Source organism: Neopelma chrysocephalum, unplaced genomic scaffold (assembly GCF_003984885.1).
Source record: "Neopelma chrysocephalum unplaced genomic scaffold, ASM398488v2 Primary Assembly neopelma1_63, whole genome shotgun sequence".
Taxonomy (NCBI): domain Eukaryota; kingdom Metazoa; phylum Chordata; class Aves; order Passeriformes; family Pipridae; genus Neopelma; species Neopelma chrysocephalum.
The window spans coordinates 14,319,981-14,341,069 of NW_020897720.1; the positions used below are offsets into that span (position 1 = coordinate 14,319,981).

General features: G+C 45.7%; 1 protein-coding gene across 4 annotated transcripts in view; it reads left to right on the forward strand.

Moving 5' to 3' along the window:
- Window positions 1–339: 339 nt before the first annotated feature.
- FSTL4 (follistatin like 4) overlaps window positions 340–21,089 on the forward strand; it is a 199,137-nt gene continuing 178,387 nt past the window's right edge. For all 4 annotated transcript variants that reach the window (XM_027682757.1, XM_027682759.1, XM_027682758.1 and 1 more), the window contains exons 1-3: window positions 340–388; window positions 4,987–5,122; window positions 14,946–14,979. In XM_027682757.1, coding sequence (XP_027538558.1) covers window positions 4,997–5,122; window positions 14,946–14,979 — 160 coding nt within the window. In that variant the 5' untranslated portion in view covers window positions 340–388; window positions 4,987–4,996. The remainder of the gene's footprint in view (window positions 389–4,986; window positions 5,123–14,945; window positions 14,980–21,089) is intronic.

Below are 21,089 nucleotides of genomic sequence, written 5' to 3' on the forward strand. Positions count from 1 at the left end.
CAGGGGGGGGCTCGGCAGCATCACCCGCACGGGCTGCTCCTGACCCACCGACGGCCCCGCGCTGGTGGTACCCGCGGGATGCTCCATGGCGGGATGCTCCATGGCGGGATGCTCCATGGCGGGTCCCCCTCGTCCCGCTGTCCCCGAGGGGGGTCCCTGTGGTCCCGCTGTCCCCGAGGGGGGGTCCCCGCTGTCTCCCCCCTCCTGGGGGGCGGTGCCGGGCCCCGCACAGGTGCCGGGATTGGGCGGAACATGCAAATGCTGCGCTGACGTCAGGGCGGCTCCGGCCCGGAGAGCACAAATAGGGCCGGCCCGGCCCGCGCCGCGCACTGTCCGCACCGCCCCGCACCGGCCCCGCACCGCCTCTGCGGCCCCGCGCCCTGCCCAGGTGAGTGCCGCCGGGAGCGCCCCGCGGGGTCCCGCTGTGCCCCCGCGTATCCTCTCGCATCCCCGCGCAGCTCCGCATCCCCGCGCATCCTTTCGCATCCCCGCACAGCCCCGCATCCCCGTCCCCATCCCGCCCCGCGGGTGCCGGGGGAGCCGTTCAGCCCCGCGGTGCCGCCGCCCCCGCGGACCCCCGAGCGCTCGGTGCCGCCCGCGGGCGGGGCGCGGGGACGGGCGGGCGCCCTCGGCCCCGAGGCGCGCTCGGGGGGTCCCGCATCCATCCCGCCGTGGTCGTGCCCCCCCGTGGGGCGGGGCGGGGGGGGTCCCGCGGTGCCCCCGTGCCGGTGTGCGGGGCCGCGGGGCGCGGGGTCCCGTCTCGTCCCGCCGCGGTCGCGCGTGGGGCCCGCGCTTCCCCCCGTGTCCGCCGGGGGGCGATGCGGGCCCGGCCCGACGGGGCTGGAGCGGGGCCGGGAGGGACGAGACCCGCCGGGAATGGGGATGGAGCGGGGATGGAGCGCTGGGAACCGCGGGATTGCTCGGCTGTGGCATCCAGGGCTGCTTCCCCAAATCCCCCGAAATGCTGCGGACGCGCCGCTGCGCGCCCGGCGGAGGGTCACGGGAGGGGCGGAACGGGACTTCTCCGGGTGTAATCTCGGAGCAAACCTGTGTTTGGAACGCATTGGGATGTCGAGCCTGGAAAACCGTGGTTAAATCCCTGCGAGGTTCAGGAGCTTTTTGTTAGTCCTGCATCCCTGCTGGATTGATGCTCCCTAGGTTTCTGCTGGGAGCACTGAAGCGTCTTGGGGAATTTCAGCATCAAATGAAATATTTTCAAGTAGCTTTGGCTCAAATGAAAAGTCGGGCTTGCACTTAAACATCACAGCTGATTCCAATGAGTTCTTAACCCATCCAGACTTTAAGTATTTAACTACAGACAGCTGACTGAAATCGTTTGGCTTCACTGTGTCTTGCTGAAAGGTTACCTTAGATTGGATTTGCTCCTTAATTTTGTAGCACTTAACAAGAAATTATGGATGTAAATTATTTTGTCAGCCATAGAAATGCTGTTTAGATAAGGCTGGAGCAATTGGGAAGGTTGATGATAGGAACTAAAGACCAGATTCTTATCTGGTGTTAATGGAGCCAGTTTGTATAGAGGTAACAGTTATGTCCAAACACTTTCTTTTTGCTATAGCAACAGTCAGAACTTCAGATAATTAAGTTTAACCTCTTTCTTTCTCATGTGAAGCTTGTTGGAAATTATTGAAAGCTGTTGCAAACCACTAATTTCTCAAATAAGCCGCAGTTTAAGTAGCCCTGAAAACAAAACCAATAACTGCTTTTGGCAAATTCCTTAATCTCATTACAGCCACCATAATTGAATTCTTAAACCTTTTGTATCGTGGAGGAGAAAGTTGTGGGGTCTGCAGCGATCTGGCTGTCAGACAGCTCACGTTGGATGTCACAGGAGTGCTGTGAACAGTTTGTGCTGCTCTTCGCTCAGTGTGCCCAGTCCCTGTCCTTCTTCAAGGTGACCTTTGATGCTTGAGTAGCTCCAAAACCTGTACCCTAAAACCTGGGCTTGTCTTTGGCTTGTGTCTGCTTGCTGTTGTCCTTTGAGTGGAGACACTGCACACATTTGCTCGTGATTTGAGGCTCTCCCTGTGAGTTGGTGCCTGTCCAAACCCACCTGGCCTTGGATGGGTGTTCTGCTGCCACTGGTGCCATTGTTGCCATCACGTTTGAGCTTCTTCATCTCACAGTTCATAGCCTGGTGCTGCTGTGTTTGTGGAGTGTTTCTTGCTAGAGCAGTGCCAGCTGCAAGGAGAGCTGTGAGGCTCTTCTAGCTCAGAGGAAGAAACCACAACCTTCAGGTAAACTTTTGGGCTTAGCAGAGTATATTCTTTATCATAAGAGCCAAAATTGCTTTTGAAGCAAAGGAAACGTGTCACAAGTGAATGTGATGCTCAACTCCAGTATAGCCTGGTTTAGTTCTAGTCTCAGCATTAAAATTAGGAATTCCTGCATTACGGAGCAGATTAAAATCTGCCTGTCTGCTCACATGCACTGGTAAGAGCAGATGTGTGAGAGACTCCCTCCTCCACCCCCAGCTCTTGAGAATCTTCTCAGGTTTAGCTGCAACTCCCGTGTGCAGGCTTTGATTTATCTGGGCAGTGGTGTCCATGCAGGCTCACATCCTGCAAATCTGTGCCTCCCTCAGGCAAGGAGAAGAAGCTGGCAGCAGAATTTACAGTGGTGCTCTGTATCTCTTCAATCCCTTTGAGATTTTCTGTTGACTTCAGGGAACTTTAGCCTGCCATCCAGGAGCTGTGTTGTGAGCTGCAGCCGTGCAGGGCTCTGCACAGAGCCTTCCCCTCAGCTCAGGGTGAGGGGGTGCTGAGTGAAGTGACATGAAAATGCTGTGTGACTGCAGAGTTAATCCTCACTTGATATTTATGGTGCCTGTTTGTTGCTTGGTTGAGGCTATTAAGATATATAATGTATATTATATTAGTGTGTCCTTCTCTCACTGTGAGTGAGAGCAATTAGTGTCCTGTCAGTCAGCATGCAATAAAAATAAGTGATTTTTAGGCTGACTTGAGAAAGATGTTCTACAAATTCTATTTATAAAACCACCAGAGTTTCTAGCAGGTGGAGGCTGCCCTCTCATTTCATCAGTGTCACAGATCCTAATCCAAGCACCTTCATGTTTTCTGGCTGTTAGTTATTTACTAAATATACATTAAACTCGCGAGTGCCCTGTTTTGCTCCAGGATTGTAATTTCAAGCAGGATATGAGTCAGAGGTCTCCAGAACTGTGAAGTTGTATTTGCTGTGATGGTATCAACCGAGCATACAAAATACCTCTATAAAAGAAAAAAACAAAAAACCAACCCCCCAAAAACCGTGTGAGAAACAGTATTGCTGTGCTGGAGCAATTCATAATGTAACAATGTGCTTGTCGCTTATTGATAGAGTGACTTGGGTTTATTAAACATTTATTTGTAGCCCCAGTGGCGTTACATCGGAGCTTTCTAATTGGAATTTAGAAAGCCTAATAAATTTTGATTTCTTCCTGAATGCTCTCCATTCAGGGTGTTTACATTAGTGCTGAGGAAAGGCACTGCCTGAGCTCTGCAGGTGCTGTGGGCTGTGCTCCCTCTAGTGATGGGGTGTCTTTGGGCAAACAAAATAGCTGAGATTGAGTTGCTGCTGCTCTTAAATGGTCATGGCTCCAAAATTAGGAGTGATGCACCGAGGCTTGGATATACCCTCCAGGAAAACACTGTAAAATGAGTCCTGTCAAGACAAGATGTGTCATGGTGAGTTAATTCAGCTCGGCTTAATTTTGCCATTAGCAGGTAACCCGCCTTGTTGGGGTGTGTGCTCAGCCCAGGCAGCAGCCTGGCCCTGCATCCTGTAGAAATGCCATTGCCTGCTTCATTAAGTGTCATTATGCTTCGTTAAGGGGTCTGTGTTTGCATCCTCCACAGCTGTCAGGAAAGGTCACAACATCCCTCAGCCACCACGGAAAGGGCTCCAGGACTCCTTTGGTATTTTAATGGTAGAAAGTGATGACACAACATCGTGTTCTTGCCCCCAAAAAGTTGAGAGGGAGCACAGCTCCTGGCTTAGCTTGCAGGGCTGGGATGCATGGAACACCATAGTTCCATCTGACACCACTCAGAGTAATTGCATTGGTTTTGCTTCCAAATTCATTAAAAACCCTGCCCAAGGCAAGGACCACTGCTCAGAGTGGATGCAGGTGGGGTGGAAATCCTGGTTTGACTCTTCCCAGTTCCCTGCAGTTGATGTGGGGCTCTGGTGGGGCAGTGCCAGGGAGAAGGTGCTGCTCCTGAGTGGGGTGAGTGTGGCAGGGCTTGGAATTGGCTCTGCCTGGGACAGAAGCAAATGAGCAGAGAAGTCACAGCCCCAGTTGGGACTCACCCCCATCATGACTGGAGAAACATGTCAGCTCTTTTCAGGCAGGATTTATTTGTCATTTGATTTGTGTCTTTCAAGTTTGGGTGGGTTTGGTGACCCTCTGGAGGAGGAATAAGTGTCCCTGTGTGCTGGGTGTCAGCTGTCACACCTGACTGTAGCCAAGGGGGTGGCAGTGGCTGTGTCTGCCCGAGGCAGCGTCACCCTCTGAATCAGAGGGGAATAGTGATATAGTGATATTTCTGTCACATTGCTGGGAGCCTCCAGTGGTTAGAGAAGCAAAATGGATGTCTGGGGTTTTCCTCAAGATCTGCTGAGGGTACAGGTGTGAGTCCCTGGCTGTGAGTGCTGCTGGGGGCTCTGGAGGAGGAAGAAAAGTCACCCTTTGGCCTCCGGTACCATAATATTGTGCTTTGGTGTGGTTTGCTTTTGGCAAACCACAGAAATCCCAGGACTCTGGTTCTGCAGGAGCTATGTGGGAACAGTATGTCCTGAGGAGGACAGTTTTGGGGTAAAACTGCTGTGATGTGGGACTGTGGAGCTCCACGGGCACTGCCCAAATGTGGATGGACACCGTGAGCCGCAGCTTCTGCCACGTTCCTGAACCCGGGCTGGGTCTTGCTGTGAGATGTTCCATGAATGTTCTCTTGTTTTCAACAGCCTTGAAACGATGCCATCAAGAAGCTTTTGGTGCTCTCTCGTGTTGCTCGGGGTTTTCCCTCTGGTCACGAGGGGCTGGATGGACGTGGACAGGAGCAGGAGGCTGTTCTCGGACGCGGGGAGGCTGCACCAAGAGGTACCGTACACCAGCTGCTGCTGCAGCTCCAGCTCTTGCCTTTCTATTTTGGGGCTGAGTGGAGGCTCTCCATGCTGAAAACAAAAAACAAGTGTGGGCTTATTCATGTATATTTGTATTAAACACCTGCCGAGGAGGTCAGTGAGAAACAGGGAAGCAGAAGCTTTTAGACTTACTGGATATACTGACATCATCTGGGAGGGAAATTGGGCATCTGGCTGTTGTGGAGATGCTGCTGGGACTAATGAAACTAAATTTAATAAGCAAGCTTTGTCCTGGTTCTTTACTTGGGTCACTGGACCTTTAGGTGAAACCTGAAAAAAAGCTCTTTTATTTCTTAAAAAAAAAGGAAGACTGAGCCATGGATAGCTCTGAGAGGATCAGCAAAGTGACTTCCCAGGAGCATTTCCCTCCTGACTTTCTGATGTGAAACTCCTGTGAAGCACAAAGCCATGGAAAAGGCCCCAGGGACAGTGACTGTAGCCAGGGGGGATGTTCCTCCACCCCAGTGCCTGTCTCCTTGGGCTGGGGGGACTCCCACGCATGAGGGCAGGGCAGTGATGCCCTTCCCAGTGTTCAGTCCTGGGTTTGTGGGAGTGGAGGAGCAAATGAAGCTGTTTTCAGTGCTGGAGGTGCCAGTGTTGGCTCTGGCTGCCGTGCTGGGATGGAGCAGGTCCCTGCTGTGGCAGGGGTTGGGTGTGGGCTGTCCCAGCAGGGCTGGTGGCTCTGCCCCAGGGCTCAGTGCTGCTTGCTGAAATATTTAGGCTCCCCTTGTCACATATCTGAGGCTGAGACTTGTGAATGAAACCATAAAAATGTACAACTGTGGCTTTCTGGAGCAGTCAGTGCCGAATGCTGAAACAATTGTAGTTATTTAATTAGTTCCTGATGATCATGTGTTTGCTAAGTGGTGGCTCTGGAAGTGGGAGGTGGTGGGGGAGGCCAGGGAAGGGAGCCTTGGCTATTTTTTAATTCCCAGTGCCTCCAACACTTCTGTCCTGGCAGACACATCAGTCAGTGCCAGGCTAATGACAAGCCCTTGATGGATTCATGTTGCAATTGGATCTATTTAAGCCTCAGGATCTGGCTCTAGCTGGAGAATCCCATTTCTCCCAGTCACATCCCATCTACAAACACCCACAATTGTCTCCATTATAGTTTAAGCCAATTAAAAAGTTGCTCTTTGCTGCTTAGCAGGACTGAAAAGTCATTTCAGTGCTGTTGGAGGTTCTGAGTTCTGTCTCAGGTGTCTTTTTTTCTGGAGTTATCCATCCTCTGGTCTGTAAAAGTGAAGAAAAACAGTTCCCCTCCACACCCCCACTGTTATTTTGCTGCTGTGTAATACACTGGTACTCTGTTAACCATGTTCCTGTAGAGTCTCAGGTCACTTTTGCCTTTTTATTAAAAATAATTAAGTATTTCTCATGCTTTTGCAGTTGAAAAAAATCTCATTCTTCACTAATGCATATTAGTTTTGATTTTTTGAAAAAGTTACTCTGAAGAATTAAATTCATTACTCAAATAATTTACTTTAACATAAATCACAGAACTATTATATTACTTGAAAGACACTAATTCATTTGATCTTTCCCTAAAACCCATGACGTTATTTTACCAATTACTTGATCTTGCTTGAGGTGGAAGAGTCTCAGTGAGAAACGTATTTGTTCAGGTTTGCTCAGAATTTAACGAGTGTGACTATTAAAATTTTGAATGTACAAAGAATACAATTAAAAGAGCTTTGAGGGATGAGAGTTATAATTCAGATTTTTGAAAAAACTGTATAGAGAGCTTGTTTCCACAAGAAGTAGTCTTTATAAAAGGATGGCACCAAACACCAAGATGAATCTGAAAGCCCTGAGCACAGCTTTTGGTAGGTGAGGGAAACTGAGATAAACACCTTTTGAGAGAGAACAGCAGATATTTTGTCTTGCAGGAACTAACTTAGCCAAAATACTCTTTTAATAATAAAAATCACCTGAAATCCTTCAGTGGTGATGCTGGGCTTGGTTCAGTTTGGAGCTCCCCATCCATGAGAAGTTTCTTTAGGCACCAAATTTTATGGCTGGATTAATATGCAGAGCCATTAACATGCATTTGAAAACACTGAATCACAAATAGAAATGCTCCTGGCAATTCTCTAAAATTGCTTTAGAAACGAGTAAAGGGTTAATTTACAGGTCAAGTAATTTGAAGTGTGCTCTGATGGAAAATTCCTGTGAACTTCATCAAAGCAAATACTCGGGTATGGGTCACCAACCTTCACTAATACTTGCTCTGATCTACATAGGAACAAGTTGACTGAATCAAAAACGTTGCTTAATTTATGTTCAGATTGCTAAATTGATTTCTTCATGGTTTGTGGTAGAATTATTGCAGTTGTGCTTTGCATTTATAAAGGAAAAATAAGACTACACTCTAAAGTCCTGATGAGAAATGAACTCTCTAACGCAGCAGTCTGTGTTTTTCTTGGTGCTCAGCCTTTCACCCCTCAAATTTTTGGAGTGTTCCTGAGAAGAGGATTGTTTTCTGGAATATTTGTGGTCCTGATTAGATAGTTAATAAATACATGCATGCAGGATGAAATTCCAGTGGTGTAGAAGGAGCTAAAATAGAAAACCTAATTTAAAAAAGGACAGCATTAGTATTTAAAGTGGAAACCTGCAACTTGGCTGGTTTGTGTTAATTTTGGAGAACACTCTGTCACATTTACACTGTGAAACTTCCCATGGGCTGGTTCCAGGGGGTGCTGGACATTGCACATGGACTTGGGTGCAGCTTCTCAGGGTTGAACCATCGTGGGACTCAATCCTACTGAGTGGAATAGATGCCAAAATACTCAAATAGGTAGAGGTCACCACTGCAGAGGGGTATTTTTGGACAAGTTTTTGCCTCTGCCTTCAGCAAGTCTGATTCCATGGTCGAGCTGGATGTGTTAGAGGTGACCATGATTCGTGGGCAGCTCTGTGCTGGCTTAGAAGGGCTTTGAGCTGCCCATGGAGCACCAGGTGTGTGACTGGGGTCACCTCTTCCTTAAAGAAAGGAGTTTTTAAAAAATGCAGCTCTGTGAGTCGTTGCCAGTGGCAGTGAAGGGAGTTTCCAGCACGAGCAGAAAAGAGACAAACAACCTGGATCTGAGATAACCCTGGAGTTTGGGTTTGGAGGAGAACTTGGCCAGGAGGCTCTGATGGAAAGCCAGGGGTGTTAGTCCACTTAGTCTCTCAACAAACTGCACACTTGTAGCTCAGACTGATTTTTTCAGCCTCCTGGGGTATTTTGCAAAAGCATCTAATTCAACACTGACATTTGACAGCCAGCTCTCCTCCTGCCATTCCCTGCTTTCTCTGGGAGGGGCTGCTTCCCTGGGTGTGCTGGAGCCGAGCTGGTTTTGCCACAGTTCTTGGGACAGGTTTTCCATCTCCTTTTCCCAGCCCAGGGGGAGCAGAGCAGTGCTGCAGGAATTCCTCAGCCCTTCCCAGAGCAGGTCTCCCATGTGCTGCAGGGGAGCTCCTCTAACAGGAGTCATCACAGAGCTGCAGCTCACAAACTAAATTGTGTTTTGTTTTCTGGGGCACTGCTGGTGGGGAGCTGGAGCAATGTTATCCTAACTCGAGAGCGTGAAAGTGGAGAATAATCCTGTGTTGTGGTACACGAGTAGTTGTTTTGTGCTGAATTGTTAAATATTTGGATGTCACCAAGCTCCCAGGCAGCTCCAGCAAAGGCTGGCAGGCATCCTGTGGTCTGCTCAGGGCTACAGAACCATAACAGCTCTGTGGTTTGCTAGAAATACTTAATTGCTTTAATTTGGCTTTCATGCCATGCCTTTTCTTTTATTTTTATTTCTTTTTATTTTTTTTTGCCACCCATCCTCCTCCTTGAGAAGCCTGAGGAGACTGCAGGGACCTTGATCATTCCTACCCACTGCTGTTTGATACCTTGTCTTGCTTTATGCCTTAAATGACATCACCAACCTCAGAGCATTGTGGGTGGTTAGCCCAATGCTTGTTTTCATGCTCATAAACCCATCAAACCTGCTCATTTTTCAAGGCACCATAGCTTTCTCCATGCTGGCAGGTATTGGCTGGGTTGCTGCCCATGGGTTTGTTGTACCAAAGCTGCAGACACCCCATCCCTGGAAGCATTCCAGGCCAGGTTGGAAGGGTTTTGGAGCAGTTCTGGTCTAGTGGAAGGTGTGGCAGGGGTGGCACTGGATGATCTCTAAGGTCCCTTCCAACCCAAACCATTCTGTGGTTCTGGTTCTGTGGCACCTGAACTGCTTAAAACCTCCAAGGATAAATGTACCTCAAAGAGCTGGGTCAGAGCAGCCCTTCAGTGCCATCCTGCCCAGGATAAAGCACCCCTCTGGAGTCCACTCACAGCCTCAACTGTGCTTGGCTGGAGTATCAATTATTGCTGGAATTCCTCATTATATTCAGATTCTTAAATGTTGCATCACTTAGTGCTGCATCTGAAGACCACAGCAGGCTGTTCTGAGCAGCAAGGGAGTCATAGGGATGATTTTTTGCTCCTTCCCCCAGCAAAGTCATATTTCCTAATCCGACAGGCCAGGAAAGGAATGTTTTGGAAAGCAAGGCACAAAATTGCAAAGACTTTTATCGGAAGATTGTGTTTCTAATTCAAATAGAGACACAATTTCAGAGCACGAGCTTGGAGTAAGACAGTCACAGTGTATCAATTTTATATGCAGTTGAAAATCTAATATCCTGGTATTTATTTAATAATTATTAGTAGTCGTGTGTTCTTTGCCATGTCAGTGTTCTTTCTGCTTTTCATTCAGTTTGGAGGAAATAAAAAAAAAGGAAAGAATTAAATTTGAACTTAAATCTGTACTGGGCTCCAGCCTGCTCCTGTTTAAGCATTAATGAAGGTACATGGAGACAAGAGTGAGGTTTATTTTTGTATCACTGTGGTATGTAGTGATAATTCACTCCCTGTTACCTGCATTGAAGTGCTATCTCTAACAAGCTGTAATTGCTTTTTTGTGGAGCAGTCTAAATCTTAACTTGTGTATTATCCCTGTAGAGATGAGAAGCTTTTGCTCTGAGTGCTGGTTATCAGAGCATCTGCAGTTCAAGGTGCTGTGGAATGTTTTGATAGTATCTGTCTACTGACTATTTATTATATATACTTGTTGGGGTCCTTTCTCTGCATCCCCAAACCCCACCCACCTTCTTCTGTGTCCTCAGAGGGTTTAATAAATGCTGTATCTTATGGGATTCTCTTATGCTTGGAGTACTGAAAGATGTGAATGCTGTGCAACTTGGGGCAAACCAGGCACTGCAAACTTGAATAATAGCATAAAATTTGAAGAATTTTGGTTTACATTAATTCTTTGTGGCCCAGGGTCAGGGATTGTCAAGATGCAACTGTGAAAAATCAAACCTAGATGGGGAAATGCTGGTGTGTTTCTGAAGAAGAGAATAAAAGCAGAGTAAAACATGTTGCAAATAAAAAAGAAATCAAAGGCAGTCTTAACTTGGCTGTGATGTGGCAGAGGGTCGCACTCTGTGATATTCTGTTCAGAAGCCATTTAACCTTAAAAGACTAAATATTGACTAATTTTTAGCATATTCTCCCTTTAAATAAAAAGCTGCAGCAGTAGTTTTTAAAGGAAGACAGTTCTACTTAAAGCACTTTGTACCATCAAGCAGGGGAATTATCAGTTCCTTAGATTAGCCAGGCTACATCTGCAAATTTGGGCTTTCTAAAAACAGCCATCCCAGGAGCTTCCCCGTGACAATGTGGAAATTTATGGAGCTGTACCTGGGCTTCTCATCTGAAGTCCAGAAATAGCAGTGAGCAAAATCAGAGAGGCACCAATTACCTCAATTAGCTGCCGTATGGCCGAGCAGCTGATCCTGTGTGATGTGAGACATCAGAGCCTTCTCTGTGTTTATACCAGACAGGACAAATCTAAATTGCCAGTGTCTGTGCTGATAGGAAGCTTTTTCAGAACAGGAGCACGTGATCTGGGTTTTTTTTCCCCCACGTGCCTGATCAAAAAAAAAAAAAGGTGGATATTCTCTGCCTGATTAGTGAGTTTTTTGAAAATGTTCTGTGAACAGAACATTTGGTTGTGAACAGAAAATCCTGATTGCCAGGCTAAGCTGTGTGTTAGTCACAACCTCTGCTGATGCTACAGCCCATGTGCAGAGTGTCTCACCAGCCCTGTGCTGGGTGTCGTTTCATGGAATGGTTTGGGTTGGAAAGGACCTTAAAACTCATTTCATTCCACCCCCTGCCATGGGCAGGGACACCTCCCACCAGCCCAGGTTGCTCCAAGCCTTGTCCAGCTTGGCCTTGGACACTTCCAGGGATCCAGGGGCAGCCACAGCTTCTCTGGGCAACCTGTGCCAGGGCCTCCCCACCCTCACAGGGAAGAGTTTCTTCCCAATATCTGATCTAAATCTGCCCTCTTTGCTTGACCCCTCACTGGAGATAAGGAAGAGAATGCTCTGAAGGGAGGAAAAAAAAAACAACCCTGGCATGTTAATCTATTAATAGGAAGAGACAGTTCTTTATTAATTTGCTAAGTGAGTCAGGACTGTATATTTAGAAGTGGTGCAGCAGTTGGGCTGAGCCTGAGAGCAGCTCCCTGGAGCCCTGGGGTGTGCAGAGGTGGCAGCTGATTTATTGTGAGCCCAGCTGCAGGGACTGGCTTTGATTTATCTGCCTGCACTGCTGTGTGTCCCACAAAGTGTCTGCTAAGGGGGTTGCTCCAGGCCAGCAGTGCAGGAAATTTGTGGATCTGGGTTGTGTTACCTGTTCTTCTGCATCTCTTCCACCTGATGTGTTAATTGGTGGGGTTTTCTTTTTCACAAACTCCACCGTGGTAACTTCTGGTGATAGAAATGGGTGTCTTTTGACTAAATCTAAATCAGTATTAAAAGGCAGGAGACTGAAACCATTGCCAGGTTATCCTGGGGGTTGCTGTGCTTGAGGGCAGCTGGCACCTGTTTGGTCCCAGCCTTAGTGGTCCATGTTCCATGTTTGTGGGTCAGAGGTTAGGAACAGAAAGGGATGGGAAATGCAAAGCTGTGGACAGACCTCCAAATACTGAATTCATCCCTGGAAGTGCCCAAGGCTGGGTTGGACAGGACTTGGAGCAACCCGGTCCAGTGGAAGGTGTCCCTGCCCGTGGAATGAGATGAGTTTGAAGGTCCCTTCCAACCCAACCCATTCTGGGATTCTGTACCAAACAACCTGCCAGTGGTTTTGCTGCTTGAATCCCTCACTAATGACTGTCAGTAAACCCATTTGCAGCCCCCTGGATACCAAGCACTGTTCTATACTGTGTGTTCCCTCCGTGGTGTTGTGCTTTAAGGCTGTTCAATGAAGTTCCCAGCGCCCCGTGTTTGCTCTGAACGAAATCTGATTTATCCCCAGTGCTCTGCTCATCCCTGGGCCCATGACTGAGCATTAATCAGGAGATAAAACACCAACCAGCTATTATGCCTTGGCAGGACAGGTAGATGCTGCCTTCTGAGAGACTGGCATTCCCTTTGTAAGAGCAGAAAGGGGCTTTGTGCAAAGCAGTTGTTAAATTGCCTCAGGTTCACACACGTGGCAGCTCCAGGGGAGTGAAGCTCTGTGACAGCAGGCACTGAACTGCCTTGGATTTTGGTTCTGATTTTTGTCTTTCCTCATCCAGGTAAAATTAGCTATCACATTTGATGCCACTGGTCTTTAGGAGATGCAGTTTTTTCAGTAGCTACGTGGCTGGGGAAAGGCAATCCTGAAGCAAACTTAATAACATTGATTTCCACATAACAATGATCAGGCACTTCAGCTGCAGAACAGAAGGACCTTTTACTCTGTACTCGATTGACTAAACATTAAAAAGTAGGAAAATAGGTGCTAAAAGTGAACCTTGACAAATAAAACTGTTGTGTTGCATTAATGAAGTGCTATTTAAAGGGGTACATGAAGAAGCTTTCTGGAAGGAATGGAAAATCCGAAACAAATTTTTCCCTTCAAAGCATGTGATTTATGCTCTGATAAAATTAGATTTTTAGTTAAAGGAATTTGCAGTCATTAAATGGTGCCCATGAAATAAGTCTCATTTATAACCATCTGCTTTATGGCTTCTGCAGAAAAGTGTTCCTCAGGCAATGCATTCGAGAACTTTAGTGTCATTTTTATCAAAATAGTTTGGATCTCTACTGGTAACACTATTAAAACCTCTGTGTGATCTTTTTTTAACTTGAGAGCAGTATCTCCTAGCACAAGAAAGGTCTCTACCTAGACCTGATACCTTTTTGTGCTGTTCTTAAAGCCCTGCTGTGCTTGCCAGGTATTTTCCCATTTTTCTGTGTACTCTCCTGAAATCATGAGAATTCTCAGTGTCATTGGTGTTTTTCTTCATGGAAGGGATACTTTGGGGGACACAAATGAGAAGTGAGGGCTTGAACTGACCTCGTGTTCTCACACTGCCTTTCTAACAAGCTCTTCTTCTGAATCCTGCATCTGTTTTTGGGGTAGTTTATATTCATCAGAGCTCATAATTATAAGGGGAATAGAGTAAAAGAAGGGAAACTTTGAAGACCATCCTTTGTTTTTCACGATGTCTGTGCAGACATGGAAGTACCAAAAGGGTGTTTAATACAAGTGAGCTGACACTTGGATTTTATTTTTTTTTCTAGAGAGTCTGATTGTCTATTTTCTTTTGATCAATATTAATAGTTGTAATTAGTTTTAGTGTTTCTCAGCTTTTGAACTGCAGAGAATTCAAACAGCTCGTTCAAGGGAGGGACTCTGGGGAACTTTAAAAGTACTCTTCCCTTTTGCATGTCCTCCATGTACACAGGATTAAGGGCAGCAGCTGGAGCTGAGGTTTTTTTCATCCTGTGCCCCACCTCTCAAACTAATATTTTGAAAAGCTCTGAGAGGTCCCTGGAGTAAAACTGCCTGTGCAGCTCGGGAGCTTTGCTGCCTGAAGAGGATAAATGCTTTGAAGTCTCTGTTAATCCTGAATGCCAGTGTACACATTGCTCAGGATCACTGAGGTAGCATCCTACAGGGAATAATGACAGTGGGTTTAGGAGCAAATACCCCTCTTTTTGTTTATCCCTCTCAGCTGACTTGGAGGGTGCCAAGGTCTGTTCACAGTCCTTCACGATTCTCTATTTTTAATACTCGTTGCAAGAAGTAACTCCAGCGATGGAAATTAAACGTGTTTGTAATTAACCCATAAATAATGTTACTGCTTGAAATTAAATATTTATTCCTCTGAAGTCTCACCATTAGTACGAGCAGATAGTGTTGTCTGGGAATGCAATACCCTTTGAGGCTTCATGCAGTGCCTTTTTAACAGAAGTTTCTATGTTGGAGATGGTTGTGATGCAAATCCTGTAGGTGTGCATGGCTGAAATGAGCCTCAGCCCTGAGTAGTCCAGTTGCTTTGAAATTATTCAGGTATTTGAACAAGTGTCTGCTAAAAGCACCTGTAATGGCTCCTCCCTCCTCAACCCCCAATCTTTGGTGTAGTGATAATAATCCTCTTAGCTGCTCCCTCTTAATATCAATAGAGGGGGGGAAAAATCCATTTTAAAGAAAAATGTTGTGTTTCACAATGTAAGTTTTCACACAGTGATGAATCACTTTGTGTTATATTTATCCATCAAGTATCTGTGAACAAACTGAAGTGTGTGCTTGTAATTACTCCTCAGTTATTGCCCTGAGCTTCACAGCTGCTTCCCTGGGTCAGTGACTCATGTTTTCAGGGGGTTTTGTTCCTCCTGCCTTTGAACAATTCTTGTATTTCATAAAAACCACCACCAAAAAATTCTCTTTTTCCTTATAGGACTCCAGAAGGTTTGAAGTTACGAGAAGAAAAGGTAGGAAACCCAGTTTTCTTTCAGTGTGTGTGTGTGTGTGTTGGTGTCGAGTATTCCTGCAGTAACATTTTAAAACAAGCATAAGTTTACACACTTGAAAGGTTGTGCTGCTGGGGGATTTCCAACAGTCTGTGCCTGGTGCTTGTCTGACAGCTCTTGGTGTCACAAATTGTACATTTTTTTTTCAATGAAAAGCTGCTCTTTTAGCACAGAATTGCATTGATGGTGTTTGGGGTGCAAGGCAAGGTTTGGGTGCTGGCAGGGCACCGAAATGGCTTTGAACTGAAGGAGGGCAGGTTTGGGTTGATATTGAGAAGAAATCCTTCCCTGTGAGGGTGGGGAGGCCCTGGCACAGGTTGCCCAGAGAAGCTCCTGAATCCCTGGAAGTGTCCAAGGCCGGGTTGGACGGGGCTTGGATCAACCTGGGCTGGTGGAAGGTGTCCCTGCCCATGGCACGGGATGGGACTGGATGAGGTCCCTTCCAACCCAAACATTCTGTGATTCGGTGATTGACTCTGGAGCATTTCAGGGAGAAAAAGGTGCAGACAAAGCTTTCCATGGATCCCACTCTTTCCATGGATCACTCTGCAGGTGCACCCAGAGGTGCCTCATTCCCTGCTCCTGGGAACTGCTGCCTTGGGAACCAACTGGCTGCTGCCAGGAGGGGCTCTTTGCAGGCTCCTGGGTGAGGATGGGCCATCAAGGAGCTCCTTCTGGTTGTCATTAATTCGCATTTTGCTCAGCAGATGTTCTCTGGGTCAGGCAGTTGCTTCCCTCATCTGTCCCAGCAGAATGTGAAGTAGGTGGTACTTTCCTTTCAAGGGATTAATGCAACCCCCATCCCCTTCCAGCAGCTTCTTTAATTGCTTCAGGCATTCAGGTTGGGAAGAGGTTGTAACTACCAGTGTTTTACTGCAGAAATTAAAAAGGTCAGGTCCGAGGGTAACTTGTCTTCTGGGCACATAATCTCCTTTCTTTTTTTGTGGTTGTGTTTTTGTGTGTGGTCGTTTTGTTTTTTGGTTTTTTTTTCTTCTGCGAGGCTGAGGCAGCAGAGAGGAACTGAATAAATTAAAAATAATATAATAAAAATGTAAAAATAAATATATAATATAAATATATAAATTATATAATATAAATATAAAATATAAATATATACTATAAATATATAGATATAAAATATAAATATATAAATATATAAAAATATAAATATATAAAAATAAATATATAAAAATATAAAAATATATAAATATAGGTGTTGCTAAAGGTGAAATCTGTGTAGCCTAGATGTCCAGAGTATGTGTGTGTTTGGTCAAACTTCTGCCACTCTTGGTGAAGAAATGCAGTTTTATTGGACTCCCCTCAATCTCAGACTGAGGGAGGGCTCTTGGGTGGGTTTGAGATGCAGAAGAGCATCTTGGCATCCTGGATGTGGAGACATTCCAGTCCTGCTCTGGCTCTGGTTTGTGATGTAGTTCATTACAGACACACAAATTGAATCCAACCTAGTGGCTGTACCTCTAGTCCTGGTTCAGAGAAGAATTTCTCTCCAAAGTTCCCTTCCCAGTGAAAGCCACCAAGACCTCTGAGAACTTCAATAGGGCAGTTTTTGAAATCAGGGCTGAGTTTGTAGATCTGTGGGTGCTTGGAGAATGTTCCTCCAGAGCAATGATGGGTTTGGAGATCAGTGTCTCAGGACACCACATTCCCAGGCTGAGTGAGGCTGATTTCTTCACAGGATGGGTAAGACTTGACTTTCATCTGAAAGGGTGAAACCATAATTTTTTTTGGAAGTGAATTCAATATAATGAACTTCTCTGTCAGAGGCTTGTTAGACCCATGGCTGGTATGGAGAGAAGGGGATGAAAATTGGGGGAATTAGGATGTACAGATGAATTTGGATGCCCAGCAAGGCAGTCTGTGAATAATCCAGGCTGCCTGAAGAACTGCAAACTCCTCAGAAGTCAAAAAAAATGCTAACAAACGTGATAAATACATCTTGGCCACAAAAGCCTGTGGATTTGCAGAGCTACCTGGGGATTTTCAGCAATGATTAAGTATCTTCTTCTCTGGAGTTATTCCTCAATAGTGCCTATAAAATAATTCAACTAAAGGCTCTTTCACAAACGTCCTCAGTATTAAAATGTGCACAGAGCAGATACCACTTGGTGCCAGGAAAAAAAAATAACGGGGTTTGAAATGTTTATTATGCACACAAAAGGATTTATTGTAGATTTTGTGATAGGTTATGAAGTGATTTTAATATTCAGGCCTTTTTTTCCTCCCTAAAATGGTAATTTTTGTAGATAATGGTTTTCACCCGAGGAAATGAGATGATTGAAAAAGATTTGAGGGTGTGGGGGTTTATCCTTGTTCGGTTCCCTTGGTGGAAGGTTTGGCTTCCTCTCGAAAAGCTGAAAATCTTTAAAACTTAAAAATAAAAATATCTAATAGAAACCACCCCAAAGGTGAGAGCTCAGCAGACTTACTCTGTGCCTGCTTTTATCATCCCATGCTCACGGATGATCCAAGATGATTACAAAAAGAGCTCTTGGTGAAAGGAGGGGCAATCCTGGTTTACATTCTTCAGGATTTTTCTTTATTTCGGGACAAAAGGGTTGAGTCCTTTAGATTTAAAGCAGAGGCTTTTCTTTCAAAGGGAACAAAGCCTTGATTGTTGTCAAGTGTGAAAACATTTTCTTCCTTTTTTTTAGCTGTGGATGAGCGTAGTTAAACCGGGTTCCAAAGTGTCAGGATTAAATATGCTGGAGAAATTCGGAACCTGCTCCAAAGCCCATTACAGTCAATGAATGGCTTTCCTTTGACTTCCGTGGGCTCGAGATCAGCAGTAATTACAGGATGTTTTAATTGCTGTGGTGTGGAGGGGAGATGCCTCCCTGGCTGCAGCTGGCAGCCACCTTCCAGGGATGGATGGATTACCTTGGGAATTGAAATGGAAATGGGTGCAGGGCCATTTTGTGCCTGAATTGTTGAACTGGTGTGCAAATATTAACCTTTCTGACTAAAAATAATTTTTTAATCAAAAAACCCCCACCCCTCATTCTGGGAGTTGATTAGAAGGTGCAGGAATATTTTTCTTAATTCAGTTGCTATTTGGCTCTGAGGGGGTCAGACAGTATCCATCTGTGTTATGCTGATGCAGTGGAAAGCAGAAGATGGGACAGGGTGCCAGGTTTTGTGTGGTGCTCTAAAAAACAAACCAACCCCCAGCCAGCCAAAAAAACCTGAGAACACAAACTCAAAACCCAGCCCGTGATAACCAGGCCCAGGATTTGAATACTCTCCATTTGTGTCGTTCTGTTGAATTAAAACTGGGGGGAAGATGGAGCAGGAAGACCTTTTATCAGCTGTTGAGTCTTTTCTCTTTTCCTGAGTACAACTCCCTGCCCAAGCATCTGTAGAGGCTCATGAAGCCCAAAGAGCCAGGTCTTCAGCAGATGCAAATAACCAAAGCTCTGCTGGATTAATGGACACCTTTGCTTTTTACTAGCCCGAGCACTTAAAACTTTTTAATTTGTTTTTGTGTTGCTTGCAATCATCCATTCAACAAATTAGTGTCAAAAGATGCTTTTGGAAACCGTTCAGCCAAGAAATGTTCAAGCAAATTGCTTCTGCTCTGACCATATAATCTTATTAAATGAGGTGCAGCTCTGGATTTATTCAGACAGGTGACATCACACTGCTGTAGTGATGTGAACTTTAACTGCCTGGTTTGAATTAAAAGGCTGGCACCTCTCTGAATTTTCACAAGCTCTGTGGTGTGGCTGTCCCTGTTTGTATATATTTATTATGGATACACAATCCTCCTTGCTACACTTATTTCCTAATCACAGTGAGGAGAAATAGAATATGGCTTTTTTTTTTCTTTTCCCCCTGAGCTTTCCCAGGTTGCTGTGGTTTTATTGGAAAGCAGTCAGCAATGGTAGGAGATCCAGCCAACAGCTTCAGAAGTTGCTCTCCTCAAACTCTTCAGGAACACAATAAAGTGGCTGTCTGTAATTACCTCTGTACTAAATCCCCTCCTAATTTCCCATTCTGTAGGGTTTTTTCCTGTTGCTGGAGTCCAAGAAATTTGGTTTTGTTCTTTAAGACTTGGTCAAAACCCACCAGAATCAGTGGCTGTGCCTGTGTTGCTCTTCAGAAGCAGCTGTACCCCCAGGATCCTGGGTGTCTGTCTGTCCCAGCTGCATCCAGATGATGTGATGTGTAAATAAATATTTGTGTGTATATGTTCTGTACAGTGTTGGGTGTTCAGAAACACACTGGCTGTATTTTCAGGACATGCCTCAAGTTCAAAGGACAGGTTTTATATTAAAAATACCTATTTTAGAGGATCATAAATTGGCATATTTAACAGTTAGTCAAAGTTTTGTCTCTGTCCATCTCAGAGCTGCTTTATTTTCATAGAAATCTTTATTATCTCTGTCTATTCAGGGCCTGTGTTATCAGTGAATGGCAATCTGTTACCTAGGGAAGGATGTTTGGGTCAAAATATTAATGAGATGTTTAGTTCCTGTATTTCTAAGCTGGAGAAGCTGCAGCTCCATCTCTCAGCAATGGTGTTTAATTAGAACTGGGCATATTTTGTGGTTGTAAGTGACGGGAGTTGACAGAGGGAGTAAAACCTTGTGGAGTGGGAGGAACCCCAAATAATCAACACATTAGGCAGCATTAGGCACAGCAGTAAATTAAACAGCAATGCAAATGCTCCTGGGCAGTTTTAGTGTTGCTGTTGGTGTTGCTGGACCAAACAATGCTGGTCCTGCTGGTCATGTTGGACTTAGAAATGACTGTTTGCTGCTTTAGGTGGATTCCCTCTGAAAATGTGAATGCAGCCATGGTTTAGCCAAAGGTGTAGGAAGCCCATGCCCAGCTCTGTGGCTGGTGGAAGCAGAGTTAAGGTTCTTTTAAATGGATCCATCAGTTTTTGTAGTGAAGTACTTTGGGGCATGAGGAGGAATGGGTTCTGTTCATGGCAGAATGGGCAGGACTGTTCAGTAAGTAAATAAAAGTGTGTGGCTTTGCTAGAGCAGCACAGTGATGGACCTGAAGGAGCTGAAGCAAAAACTTCTGGAGCAGCAGGAAACCAGGTAAGCTGTTCCCAGCAGCAGGTGGGACAAAGGAGCTCGTGGGCAAGCTTAGGGAGTGACCAGACTTCAGTTCCTGGGGTGGGAAGAGGGAGAAGGTGGAAAGAAGCCAGAAAACTGAGACCTTGTGAGGATTTCCAGGGACGTGCAAAATAATATATCTCTGTATTCCATCCCATGTATTCCATCCCAGCACAGTTCATAAATAAGGCTCCCCAGTGCAGAGTGTGAGGCTGGATGTGCCTGAAGGCATCTCTCTTTTTCCACCTGAAAGCAGAACAAACTGTGCTGATTTGGCAGCTGAATAAGCTGCTCCTGCTCCTGGCTCCTGACACCCCTGGCCTCCACACAAACCTCTCTGCTTTTTCCAGCTGAACTGGGCAGTCTTTTGGAAGAGTCCACTTTGCCCCACAAACCTTGTTTTGGCTGCTTCTTCACCGCCTCCAAAGCACTTTTCTCCAGCTGACCCAGAGCACTAAAGCAGGTTTGCACTGGTCTTCTAAGACAACCTGTCTTAAAGAACAAGAGGAGATATTTTCAGACAAATGGGCTTTTCGTGACTGAAGCATCTTTAGCAGCAGCCAGGTTGAAATCCACAGTGAGATTTGAAGTCTTATTGAGTGTTTTTTGGGTGGTGCATTGCTCTTCCTATGAAATAGTGCTTTTTTTTTTTGTCCAGCTGAAATTATTCTGAAATGCTGTTGTTACACAGAACATTGCATGAGGTAGAAGCCCCTCTCATGGACAGGGTGTGCACTGCTTGCACATGACATGGAGAGGTGCAGATACACTGGAAACCCTTGAGTTTTCACACCAGCTGTAAAATAAACTGATTATTAAGGGTTGAATAAAAAGCTGGCAGCAGATGTTTCTGATAATGGCAGTATAATGTAATATGCAAATATATACTCTCCAACAAATCAGTTTATCCAGCATGTCTCAGAAATTAGCAAAATAAGTAAACTCAGACTTTGAGCCAGAAAACCCAAAGTCCAGGATCAGTTC